The 13,879-nt window shown below is 43.7% G+C and overlaps 1 protein-coding gene across 1 annotated transcript in view; it reads left to right on the top strand.

Annotated features, from left to right (window-relative positions):
- The window catches only part of CLIC4 (chloride intracellular channel 4), a 60,689-nt gene that overhangs the window by 20,587 nt on the left and 26,223 nt on the right, over nucleotides 1-13,879 (top strand). Inside the window, exon 2 of the mRNA XM_037032968.1 lies at nucleotides 10,296-10,405. Within this exon, the coding sequence (XP_036888863.1) occupies nucleotides 10,296-10,405 (110 nt within the window). The remainder of the gene's footprint in view (nucleotides 1-10,295; nucleotides 10,406-13,879) is intronic.

Here is a 13,879-nt window from a genome sequence, read left to right as displayed (position 1 = left end):
AGGGCTACTAGAGAATTTGAAATAACCTTTGTGGATTACGCTGTAACGGTTGTGGTTCAGGCCATTTATTTTACTTGATGGGTGATGTCCATGTGAGAGAGATGGTGGTTGTACCGTAGGAATCGTGAGACTGAACCTTTGAGATCCAGCAGCTCCCTGTTATCTCGGTGTAGGAAACTGTAAGAGTGGCTGACAGCTGGTCCTCCGAGTTCAGACTTCACTTTCTGCCACTCCTCAGCTGTGTGGCCTGTGGCCAGATACTTAGTTTCTCCAAATCCGTTTCCTTATCTGAGCTGTGAGGAAAGCAGTACCCTAACTTCGGTGGTTATTGTGAGGATTAATGTATATTAATAACTTTCATGTAGTACACACCAGGTGAGAAGTAAACCGTTAAGTTAAGCAGTAGCAATTAACTTCTTTCTGGGCAATTTCAGTGACATTTTTGTTTCCTGTAGTAAACCGGCACCCTTGTAGGTTTTACGGGGAGTAGATTTGGGGCTGACCCGACAGGAAAAGGTCATATGCCTCTGGCTACTTTTTTTTCCTTGTCATTCAGTATTTTTAATTATGTGGCTTATAATTTGCTTGAAGAGCCTTTGCTCCTATTATTTTGAGGCTGGGAGGAGTGACCGTAAACATCCAGCAGAACTTGTTTGTATTACAGTTCTGTTCGCTGAGATGGAAAGTCTGGTCATTGTATACCTGACACTTTGTTTCAACAAAGTGTTCTGGCTGAGACGTTTCCGGTTTGATTTTAGTACAGATTAGAGCCACCGTTTTCATTTGCTTCAACGTGAACCAGAGCAGAGGTGTCGACAGGGTCTGTCTCGGCTGTCACCATCATCTCAGTAGTTTTTGACTACTTTGCATTCGGCACTTTTAAAAGCAATATGAAGGGAAAAGCGATTATCTTGTATTTAGTCAGTTTAATATTTTGGCAGTGACGAGGGGTGAGAAGGTTATCATGTATAAACACTGGAATATTTTCTTTTAAATAAGTTTTCTTAAATCTGGAAAAGAAGACAAACAAAACTGTGCAGGGGTGTACGTGGTTAATATTCCCGCCCCCGCCTCTCCCCAAATGTGTCCTGAAGTGTTAACAGTGCCGATTTTGGTTGGTAGCCTTCATGCCTGAGAAACAATTTCAAGCCAAGGCTACGTATGTTATTATCTCTTAAAGGATTTTCCTTTTTATCTTCCAACAAAGGGTAGGCACACTCACCCCTATCTTGAAGCTTTCTTCTACCCAGTTGCTCAAATCAGAAATCTAAGAGTTAATTGATTTCTTTCTTTTCTTCACTTCCCGCATCCAAACCATCCACATTGGGATTATGCCTTCCCAATTTAATTTAATCTATGCATTTTTAAAAAGATTTTTTTTATTTATTTTTAGACAGAGGGGAATAGAGGGACAGAGAGAGGGAGAAAAACATCAGTGTGTGGTTGCCTTTCACGTGCCCCCCCTCCCATGGGGGACCTGACCCACAACCTAGGCATGTGCCCTGACTGGGAACTGAACCAGCGACCCTTTGGTTCACAAGCCGGCCCTGGCTGGTGTGGCTCAGTGGAATGCATTTTTCATGTCCATTGCCTCTGCCTAATCCGGGCCGCATTCCACTGGAACTTCTGCAGTAGGTCTCCATTCGTCATCAGCTCCATGTCCCCAGCCTGTTGTCCATATGGTAGCAAGTGTTACTTACTTTCTGAAAATAAAAATTGGATTTTACGTTCGTATGCCCCATATACCACAACCCCTTCAGTGGTAACCCATTACCTCGTTCTCTGGGCCCCGCACCCCCGGGCTCCGTGAAGTCAGGAATATGTTCTCTACTTGGCATATGGTGCTCGTTACTGAGCACTCACCGGTGCTGGGCAATATTTTAAGAGATTTTCGTGATAACTCATTTGATATAATGATAATATGATGTAGTTGTTACTGACAGGACAACAGAAGTTGTCCCTGTGAAGAGACTTTATAAAAGTATGACATCTCAGTGAGAGCACACTCTAGCTCAGGAGGCACAGTGCAGAGGTGTGAGTAGTAAAGGAATGACACTCAGTGGCAGTGTGAGACACCATGGGGCAGGTCATGGTCAGTGGCACAGGCTTGCCATTCCCCGGGGATTTGGAAGAGGTGCAGAATCTTGGGTCCCACTCCAGACCCACTAAATCAGAATCAGCACTCTGATGAGATCTTCGGATGGTTTTTGTTGACATAGAGTTTGAGGAGCTGGAATCGAAGTTGAGAGAACAGATTATTCATTGGTTTGGGCTACAGGGATCTAGAAAGTTTACTAGGAGGTGAGCCTTGAGCTTAACTGAAGGACAGGCAGAGCAACGGGCATTTCAGATGGAGGATACTGTGGTTTTAGTGATGTTTAAGCATCCAAGTTCATGTTGCCGTGTTGCACCGGATGAATGGAGGGGTAGCAGTGTGGCGGTGCGGATCCTGAAGAACGCGGCTGAGGAAGGCATCCTGCGGTGGGCAGAGAGGGAACTTCTGCATAACCCATTTGTGAAGCCTAGTGTACATGTATACAGGCTTTCTGAAAGAAAATACAACTCTTGGTTACATTAGGTTATTGAATCTTAATTTGGTCATCTGCTAAATGAAACAGAAACAGACAACCTTTTAAACTACTGGGCGATGAGCTATCTCTTCCATTCAGCAGATTTAACTCTGGATTGTTATGGATGGAAGAATGTGCTTTAAATTACAGTTATTACTAAACCATGGCATTTGGCTAAAAAAAATGACTAAATTGTGAATTTTAGCTATTTCCCTCAACAGCATCCTAGTAATTGAATCTTGATGACTTCAGATTTTAATAGTTATTTTGGATAGGTAAATGCCTGAGTTTTGTACATGAAGCATCTTAAAAGTTAAGTGACATTTACTAAACTCTTACCACGTACCAGGAACTGTGTATATACCCTAACTGGTGTGATGCCCATAATAAGAGGTGCGTAAAGTCAGGTTTCGCAGATGTGAACTAACTTACTGAAGATCACACAGCTGGTGAGTAGTGAAGTCAGATTCAAACCCAGGTTGGTCTAATTCTAAACCATGCTGTGTCCCGTAGGCTCTGCAGGCTGTGTGGAAGGGTAACAGTTTATTAAACAAACCTTTAGACTCTAGACTTTGGTTCTGGCATTCGCGTAGCAAAAACCAAAGAAGTGGAGGATAGAAACCAGGTGACCACCCATTTATGGTGTTGTTTTGTTTTGTGACTTTTAGGCTGATCTAAATCAAAGCCAACTATTCTGTGTAGGTAGACGGCTAATTTAGACAGACTGCACTTTAAAGGTGAGATGAGACCGGAAAGTTTTTGAGTCCATTCTTTTGGCAACACTTTGTTTTGTGCATTCCCTAGAAAATGTGTGAAGGGAAATGATTTAATGGTCAGGAGCCCATTCTAACCTTAAGAGGAAGCTTCTCTGCCCCGAGTCTTCATCACCCCCTCATCCCCAGCCCCCCACACACAAAGAAATAGAAAGTGAGGAAGCTGAAGAAGCCCTTTTTCTTTGGGGCTCAAGATCTAACATTCTGTGAACTGATTAAGCCAGGTTTTCTAAGTGAGCAGTTCCTTAACCTCTAATTAGTAAAACATTAAATACTTGTGGCATCTGCTGCTGACCCTTCTTCTGCAACGGAGGAGTTAATCCGGCCATTTCTGATTGAATACTGGTGTTAAGCAATTCAAGAATTGCAACAGAGGTCCCGAGGGGGGTGGTGGGGAAAGTTGAGTATGTGAGTGGAGACCCAGCTAGCAAGTTAAACGGAGCTACCCCCTTTGTAAGAATAGACCCCAAAGGAATGCTAACTCATCCTGTATCTGGAAGTTGGTGGTTATTTCCATGTCAGTGGGATTATTCAAGTTTTTGCTTTGATTATTTGGGTTTTCTGGTTTTTAAAAAACCATCGTAGACATGTATATTTTTTGTCATACAAAGTCATACTTTTAAAACCATGTATCCTGAATGGAAATCTTGTCCAGTCTGTGTGTACTGGTCATTTGTAATCTGTGTCTGTGTACTTCTGAGTCAGCCTGACTGAGACAGAAGTCACGGACCACACCATGAACCACTTAAAGTGTCCCGTTCAGTGGCTTTCAGTCTGTTCACAGAGTTGCTCAGCCGTCACCACAGTCTAATTTCGGGACATTTTTACCATTCCGAAAAGAAACCTGGTGCTTGTTGGCTGTTCCTCCTCAGTGGTCTCCCCCCTCTGCCCCACAAGCCCTAGGCAACCACGAGTTTACTTTTTGTCTCTGTGGGTTTGCTTAATTTGGACTTTTCACGTAAATAGAGTTGTGCGGGTCATCTTCTGTGACTGGTTCTTTTTATTTAGCATAATTTTGCAAAATTCACCCAAGTTATAGCATGTGTCAATACTTCATTGATTTTTACTGTTGAATAATATTCCATTGTATGGGTCTGCCACATCTTATACTTTTTAATTTTGCTTTTTAAATCCAGTACTTCTGAGAGACCTGTGCGTTTGCAAAGGTGGGGAGTTTTCTTGTGTTTTGTTTTTCCCCCATATGTCACAGATTGGGGGCTGTAGACACTGGCAACCGGGGAACACTCACAAGCTCAGACAGACTGTCAAAAGTCTGCTGTCTAACCCAGGAAAGGGGCAGCCTAAGCAAGTCAGGACTCTTGTAGACAGTAGCTGCTGCGCCCCACACACCACGGGGGAAAAAAGACCACCGGCTCTCCCCGCACCTGTGCCAGCAAGGGCTGAATGATTAGTCCGGACCTCCACTCCAGGAGGTGGTCTCTCGGGTCCTTTACTGGTAGGCATGGGGTGGTCTCCAGTGTTGCGATGTTAACCGGGCTGCAGCGTTCCTCCCTCGTTCTTACCTTTGTGCATCTGTGTAAGTGTTTCTACAGAGTAATTTATAGGCGCGAAACTGTCAGCCCGATAGCATCCAAGGGAGCCTTCAAACGTGATTGTCCGACGGATTACATCAAGATGTGGAAATACACGGGAAGCTTTCCATTTCGGTGCACTTTTTCTCTGTTGTCCAGACTGGGTAATTTCTGTAGCTCGATCTCTAGTTCAGTGATTGCTTCCTCTGTCACCTCCACAGGGCTGTCAGCCTGCCCTCTGAACTTTTCATTTCATTTATCGTATTTTTCAGTTCTCAAATCTCCACCTGGAGATTATATCTGGAGGTTACATCTTGTTTATATCTTCTCTTTCTTTGCTGAGGGTTTCCATTTTTTCATGTTTCAAGCTGTTCAAAATTGTTCATTGAAGGTTTTTTCTTTTTTTTTTAATCACACCTGCTTTAAAGTCTTTGATAATTCTGACACCTTTGTCATCTTCTTTTTCCCTGATGGGAAAAAGAAGGACATTTTTTTCATTGCTTTTGGGAAAAGAGGAAGGAGGGCGGGGGGGGGGGAGAGAAAGAGAGAGAGAGAGAGAAACACCAATATGAGAGAGAAACATCAATCGGTTGCCCTCTCATATGTGCCCTCCGCCCCCCACCCGCCAGGATTCAAACCTGAACCCTGGCTGGGAATTGAACCCATGACCTTTCGGTTTACCAGATGACGCTCCAACCAACTGAGGCACACCGGCCAGGGCTAACATCTTTGTCATCTTGATGTTGACATCTGTCGATTACCTTTTTTCATTGTAATACAAGTGATTTTCAGTTTAAACCTGGATGTTTTTGTATTATAAGAATCTGGGTCTGGTTTAAACCTTATGTTAAAAGGGCTGGGAGGGGGAAGTATAGTGACATTGCCTTGTCACAGCGAGGCAGAGGTTAAAGTCCAGATACCCCATCTGGCCTCCAGGGACACCCAGGGTGTGAAGGCTCCTCGTTACTGCTGGGTGGGGGCCTGAGCTCCAGCTTTGTGTGGGGCCTCCACTGACACTCTGGTTGAGGTGGTCTCAGCCACCTCTGGTTGATGGTGTTTGTCCTGACCACTGTCTCCTAGACCTCCTCTGACCTCCACCCGAGCAGTGAGGGGGTTCCTTATTACTAGGAACAGGGTCGAAAGCCTTGGCTTCCTCATTGGCCTCCTTTGACACCCTCTTGGGGAGCACGACAGCCTCCAGCAGGTTGATTACATTAAATTGGGATTAAAATGCGTAAGTCATAAGATATATTTACAATGATATTTTTAAAAAAATATAATATGTACATAGAAAAAATCTAGATGGATAAGTAACAAACTGTTGAATGGTTCACGGGTAGGAAAACTGAGTTGTAGTGTTTCAATTTTTTAAAAAGATTTTATTTATTTATTTTTAGAGAGAAAGGAAGAGAGGGAGAAAGAAGGAGAGAAACATCAATGTGTGGTTGCCTCTCATATGCCCCCCATCAGGGGACCTGGCCGGCAACCCAGGCATGTGCCCTGACTGGGAGTCGAACCGGTGACGCTTTGCTTCGCAGGCTGGAACTTAATCCACTGAGCTGCACCAGCCAAGGCTAAGGGCGGACGTTTTTGACTTATGACTTCTGGAAATCCAAAGCTTTCCAGTTTCACTGTGCTTTACAAAAACATCCGTCTGGTAGCTCCCAACTTTCTAATGCTATTAAAAGTTGGGAAAAGTTGTCTGTCTGAATATGTTTGAGTTTTCGTGAGTTGGGTGGGTAGTTAATGAGGCCATTTTTTAGTTCTGTCTTGGAGTGTGTATGCTTTTATTTTTGAGCGCTTAAAGGAAAGTAGTTTATAAGGAGAGTGAGAAAGTAATGGCTTATGATTGATACACCTGAAAGAGTTGGTAAAGGTTTCTAGAAAATTATAGACAAAGGAGGTGAGGCACAGAAGCGTCTGTACCCTGACCAGGTCCTCACGAGGAGAGGATGTGCCGAGACCCTCGGTCCTGCGCTGTGGGCCTTTGCAGGACGTGTGGGGTGGTGGTTTTCCTCTCTGGCCAGTTGCTTTTTATAATGTGTTTTCCAGGTTCTATACGTGACATCTTTATTACATCATCTTCACCAGTGTAACTGTTTTAACGGTGCTCTGACAGGCAGTTTGGGAATGGTTAATTTTACAGGGTAAGTAAGTGGAGGAGGATGCACCCTGAGTCAGGCTTGTTCTTTGTCTGCTGAACTTTACCGCTTTTTTAGTCTAAGTCTCAGTTTGGTGTGCTTTTCTGTCCTTTCTCAGTATCTATGCTTCTGCCGCTAAGCATGTGAAAACTGGGAGGGGAAAAAGGCGAAACAATGATAATAAAATCTGCGTGTCTAAAGCCACAACCCTGCGTAGATATATTAGTCATTAAGCTGTGTAGAAGGGTAAAGTGTTAACTATTTTTTATCTGTAATAAACTCACGTGTATGTTATCCCTTCTCTGCGTGTTTGGATGGTGAGCATCTTCAGGTATCAGTTTGTTGTGCAGCAGAATGACTGAGGCCTGGGAACTGCCTTGTGCTCGGAAGGAGAATCGTCCTAACCTTCCCGCACCAGCGGTTCCCAGTGTGTCCAGCGGATGCCCAGCTCCGTGAGCCGCTTTGTGTGAGGCTGCCTCTCACAAAACGAGGAGTTCTGGGCCTCCCCCAGGAATTCTTCTGGGTTTGAATCTCTGGGTGTAAGTCCCAGGAATACTATTTCATTTTAATTAATTAATTTAATTTTTTGCTTTTGTAAATAAAGGTATTTTATTTTAATTTTTCAAGTGCAGTTTTCTCTTTTATTCCCAGCCCGCCCACCCATCCCTCCCCACTTCCCTCCCATTTCCACCCCCCTAGTTTTTGTCCATGTGTTTTTTATATTTGTTCCTGTAAACCCTACCCCTTTTCCCCTGAAATTCTCCCGAAAGCCCCTTGCCCCTCTCCTCTTTGGTCACTGTCAGCCTGTTCTCTATTTCAGTGTCTTTGGTTATATTTTGCTTGTTTGTTCTGTTGTTTAGGTTCCTGTTAAAGGTGAGATCATATGGTATTTGTCTTTCACCGCCTGGCTTATTTCACTCAGCGTAATGCTCTCCAGTTCAGGAATATTATGTAAATGGCTTCTTTAGGTTATTCTTACTCTGAACTTGCAGGGGGGTCCAACCTTTTAGCATCTCTGGGACGTACTGGAAGAACTGTCTTGCACCACACATTAAATGCACAAACACTAAGGAAACCGATGTGCCAAAAAAAAAAAAGGTTTTAAGTAGATTTATAATTTTGTGTTGGGCCGCATGCAGCCCGTGGGCCGTGGGTTGGACACCCCTGCAAATCTGAGAACTAGAACTTCTTTAGGAAGTAACATTTGTCTAAGTTGCAGTATTAGAAATTAATCAGATCCATTCTGGCTGTAATTCTGTGTGCGTTTTGTTTCTGATAAAGAATGATCCGCTTTCCCCTCTCAGTCCCAGTTGTAACTGTCCTGTGCTGTCTGATCAGGGTGGGGTTCTGGAACCCCTATGGGCCTGTGTGTGTGCACTGGTTGTATCAGGTGTGACCAGGTAGTTTTTTGGGGGGGGGGGGGGGGGGGGGAGACAGGCAGGAGGAGGGGGNTTTATCCCCCCCCCCCCCCCCCATTTCACCATTAGTTAGGGATTAATGATTTAGCTGCATGTAGCCTTTTACTCAAATGGCTCCTGAGGTTTTTCAGAGTTACTTTAGGATAGTAAACTACTTTTACGAGCCTCTTCGAATGACTTGTTGAAAGCTGTTTCTGGCTTTCTTCGTAGACTTCATGCCTAAGAGGGCTAGAGGGCTGGGTTGGTCCCCAGCAAGTGTCAGAATGTTCTCTTCCCGCAGCTGGCTCCCCAACCCCCCTCTCCCTTCCCCTCCTCCCTCCCTTGTAAACTTGGGACATACATGATTGAATTAAAGATTTATTCCACTTTGGTTTTTAGGAAAATTCTACCTCATTGTTGAACTCGGGGAAGTCAACTGCCGCATTCATTAAGTGGATTACAAATAGCTCATTGTAAAGCTGTGTTACTCTCTTTTCCCCCAGAAGGAATGTGTAAAACAGGACATGTAATTTTTATAATGAATATGTTTAACAATTTGGGGAGGCTGGCAATTATTTTAACTCTTCAGAGAGAGACACATCTACATAGCTTCCTTTTTATGTTGTCCTATAAAGAATGTTATCTTGCCCTGGCTGGTGTGGCTCAGTGGATTGAGTGCCGGCCCGTGGACCAAAAGGTTACCAGTTCGATTCCCAGGCGGGGCACATGCCTGGGTTGTGGGCCAGTGCAAAAGGCAGCCAATTGCTGTTTCCCTTACACATCATGTTTCCCTCTCTTTTCCCTCCTCCCACCTCTCTGTAGAAATAAATACCTAAACACTTTAAAACAAAAGAGTATTATCTCATAGAACAAAAAAATGGCTTACATTTCATAAAACTCATGGTAGGCTTCGTCCTGGGGCGAGGGACTCGGCATCCCTTAAAGACTGATTAGACCTCTGCTGTCCTGTGTGAATGATAGCCATGGCCACACGTGACCATTGAAATTTGCATGTATTAAATGTGAATAAAATTTAAAACTTCAGTTAAGTTGAACTGGCCACATTTCAGATACTTCTCAGCCATGTGCCATAGACAATTACCACGTTGGTCAGTGGTGACAGAGATCATTTCTGTTCTTGCAGTGGCTTCTCTTGGGCATTGCCATATTAGCTGGCTGTTTTATTTTTATTCTTCTTCTTCTTATTTTTTTTTGCCTTGTTTATTTTTTTTAAAGATTTTATTTATTTATTTATCTTTAGAGAGGAAGGAGAGGGAGAGAAACATCAATGTATGGTTGCCTTTCGTGCATCCCCTGCTGGGAGTTGGCCTGCAGGGAACCAGTCTGCAACCCAGGCATGTGCCCTGACTGGGAATCGAACCGCGATCCTCTGGTTCGCAGGCCCGCGCTCAATCCACTGAGCTACACCAGCCAGGGCTTCTTATTATTATTTTTAATTCTCATCCAAGGATACGTTTATTGATTTTAGAGAGAGGGGAAGAAAAAAGAGTGAGAGAAAGGGAGAAAAACATTGATGTCCAAGAGAAACATCAGTTGGTTGTGTTCTGTACGTGCCTTGACTGAGGATTGAACTTGCAACTAGGTATGTTCCCTTAGCAGGAGTCGAACCCGCAGCCTTTTGGTGTACAGGACGACATTTCAAACAACGAACGGCTCAGCTAGGGCTGCACTGGCCATTATTAAAAAGAGAATGAGGCGAATGAAAAAGGAGAATAATAAAACCTGAATTTTCACCCTTCCTTCCACAGTGCAACTTTCCCTGTCTTCTTGTATTATCCTTGATGAAAAATTCAGAGAAAGGTCTATTATTTTGGGTGTCATCAGTTCGACCTCGTTTTTAACGCTTACTTCTGTTCCCCAGGCCGGCAGTGATGGTGAAAGCATAGGAAACTGCCCCTTCTCCCAGAGGCTCTTCATGATTCTGTGGCTCAAAGGAGTTGTGTTCAGTGTCACCACTGTTGACCTGAAAAGGTAAGACTTGCTTGCAGTTTGGGGTCAGCTTAAGTCCTTCACTTTATTTGCATCTGTTCTCCAAAGACAGTATACTGTAGAGTTCGACTGAGCGTGGACAGATTTAACTTGTGTTAAGTATTATGGGAACTTACGATGTCAGTAAATCGCGTGTGGCCATGCAGCCTTTTTAGGACCTTATTGTATGTTTACCTTAAATTCAAGAGCAGCGCCAGGCGCTAACTTTCCGTGTGGATGCAGTGGAGTTTTTGCAGCATAAACATGGACCCATGAGAGGCTTTTGAAGCAGGTGTCTCGGTCCCAAGTTTGCGGAACAAGTGGCCTGATGGCCTGTGTAACCTGTATCCTTGTAACCGTGGTTGGTTAAATATAATCATGCAGTAAGAGCAGGTACCCACGGCAGGGGTTGGTCTTGCAGGGCGAAGAGCTGTCCCTTTCCACGTGGCCCACGTGGAGAAGGTTGAGGAGAGCCCTGATATGTGGTCAGCTTTTTCCTCAGGAACACGTGTTCCCCCTGAGGTGAAGAACATACATACTTGAAAAAAGAAACTATTTAAATCAAGGGTTAGAGACAGTTATACCAACAGAAAACCTGGGATTCAGCCATGGAAACAATATTTCTCTTGACAGAAATGCCACACACCACGTAGCTTGCTGCTTGTTTTTTAAGCATGTCAGTTATGGACAATGTTGAAGAAAAGAAAATACTGACGGGATGGATGGCAGGACTTACGTATGTTACCCCTCTCCTGGGCCCGCAGAGGGAGCGTGATGTGAGAGCTGTTCTCTCACGCCCAGTTCTAGGTTACTGCTCCCTGGGACCTCCGGCCGTTCCTCACAGTTTATTTCTTACTGCTGGCGCACTTAATTGAAATTTGGCAGACTTGGAATTTATGTATTAAAAATAAGCCATGAATTCTTCCAGGAACCCCATTAGTTATGCATATGCGTGGACAGGTAAGCTTTGGGGGCAGTGAGGGCGGAAACTACAGGCTCTTTCGAAGACATACCTAGTTCACATCAGACCTAGCTGTTATAAGAATGAAATAGTTCATGTAGTTGCCCTTTGATTACTGTTTTTTTCCATCCATGCATTCACAAAGAAAGTTCCCCAACATAACTCCTAAAAATAGACCATGCCGCCAGGCACACACCCTTGCTATGTCTTAAAATACACGATTTCTCTTATTCCATTTTTGGGTTGGAGCAAGTGAGTTGATGGCCGTGCTTCCAAAAATTCTTTGAACAGCTCAGCACAGTGCTTGATGGTGGGACATACCAGTGACGGCTCCATAAACGATGGGAATCTGGTTCAGAAAAGGAAGTGAACACATAAGGGCTATTTCAAAGTCATCAGTTTTACTTTTGCAAACCTCTTAAGGCATTATTCCTGTAAGTTGATTGGTATTTGAGCATTTGTGTATGTTTAAGAGTAAAGCGCCCTACATGTCAAAAACGACACTTGGGAACTCTTGTCCAAGGAAGAATTCAGGACCTCCTGTTAGAAAATACTGCCACTCAAAATACATGTTTATTTCCTCGGGCTTTGTGTAAAATCAACAGAGAACACTAATACGGGGGCCTGTACTTTTTAGCTCTCTGTAGAGATCTTAGGGCTGCTGTGTATTTAAAAATGGTTCTTAAGGACAGGTGTAAGTACACAGGTCATACGTGACTGTGAGTCCCATCCACCCTTAGCCATCAACTTCCTTTTCATAAGTAGCGTGGTATTTAGGTTTCGTCTTTATCTTTCCCATCTTTTTCAGTGAGTTTACTCACTTTCAGTCTTCAGTTATATTTCAAAGAGACAGTCCCTGGAGAAAGTGAACATTGGCTCAGAAAGCCAGTGTAAAGTCAAGTCCTCATAGGGGAATAAAAGTCCTGTAGTGAAGAGTACCTTTCATAATGTATTCTTAACTTTAAAACTTTAATAGGACTGTCTTCAGAAAGCTGTAGGGGAGAAAATGCCTGTGGCGTTTATTGTCCTGCTTTTCCAGGTAATTGCTTAATTGCTCAGTGAAAAGTACTGATCCCGGAAGAGACCAGTGGTGAGCAATAGAACTCTCCTGAGAGCTATTTAGAAGCTCACTCTATGCTCTGAAAAAATTATTGTTACGTGACATTTCATCTGTAAAAAACAAGCCATTCCGGCACTGTGTGACACGTTCCCTTTGAATCGCAGTTGGTGTTAATGACGGTGCTGGTGGCATTCATGTGCCTCCGGGAAACTTGGAACAGCCTCCCCTGGCTCGCCTGCCTTAATGCTGTAGTGGGAGTCATTTCTAAAGCTAATTTTCGGTTCCTGCCACAACTGCATTATAGAACTTTTAGATTTTAAAAAACTGCCTAGGCTTCAAAAGAATTTGGGTTTTCTAGCAACGATCACCATTTCAACAAAAGCTTCAGATTAGGTGAAAGCATTAAAATTTAGGGCGCATATGTAAAGATGCTGTCACATGTCATCAAAGGGGAATGGCCGAGGGTACTAGAACGTGTGAGCGGGAGAGACCTGGCTCTGTGTGCAGAGAGCGCTGGGCCCTGGGCAAGCCGCCTCATCTGGGAGGTCAGGTAGCTCATTTTTAAATTCAGGAAAAAGGAGGGGTAAAATGAGCTAACATTTCTTCAGTGTCTATTATGTGCTAAACACTGTTCAGGGCACTTTTTACTACTCTTATCAAATCATTTCAGACCTGCTACTTGAATAGAACTTTCTTATCACAGGGGTGTTACAGGGCCTTTCTGGCTGACAGGTTTCTGGCAGTGATCAAGATCTTTATTTGAAGATTTCCACTGTCTTCATTGGGCCCAGAAGTCCCTGGATCAGAGATCAGCATCTGTAGAGCAGAGATAATTATGCCTGAGAGGTGGGCAAGGAAGAGAGTATGAGGACAGGGAGGGGAGGGGAAGAGAGAGTGAGAGAAGAACTGAGACACTGACCGAATGTGGCCTTATTTTGTCCCATACTTGCTGGGGTAAACTTCTGGTTTTGAGAAATGAGAGTAGAAAGGATAACTTTTTAAGAAATTAACTTTTTGTTGTAAAAGCAGTGATATCTGCAGTATTACCAGTGATTGAAATCCACCCCCCGCCCCGCCCCATGGTATTGTCAGAGAAAAAAAGTAAATTGGAGACCATTTTTAAAGTAATGCGTCCATTTTCTCATTCCCACTTTAAATGCTCTGTCTCCTCCTTTGTACTATCACAGCTGAGTTTTTTCTGATTCAAATGTCAACGTACTAATTGTAGCCTGTGTGAGTCCGACCCACGTGTAACTTGCCGTAATAATGGCATAAAGTTTTAGAAGATGACGATAGTTTCAACCTCTAACAATTCTGTAAAAGCTTAAGGTGTTACAGTGAAACAATAAAACTGATAGTTCTGCATTTCTTAAAAGGCAAGTTATAAACCCAGAACAAAATCCGATGTCCAAGCAGATCCTTCAGATAGTTTGCTCTCGTTATCATGTCTCTGTGG

This window comes from Sturnira hondurensis, unplaced genomic scaffold (genome assembly GCF_014824575.4).
Source record: "Sturnira hondurensis isolate 20B ecotype Veracruz unplaced genomic scaffold, ASM1482457v3 Scaffold0021555, whole genome shotgun sequence".
NCBI classification, from domain to species: Eukaryota; Metazoa; Chordata; class Mammalia; order Chiroptera; family Phyllostomidae; genus Sturnira; species Sturnira hondurensis.
This window is presented reverse-complemented; position numbering and strand designations above follow the sequence as displayed.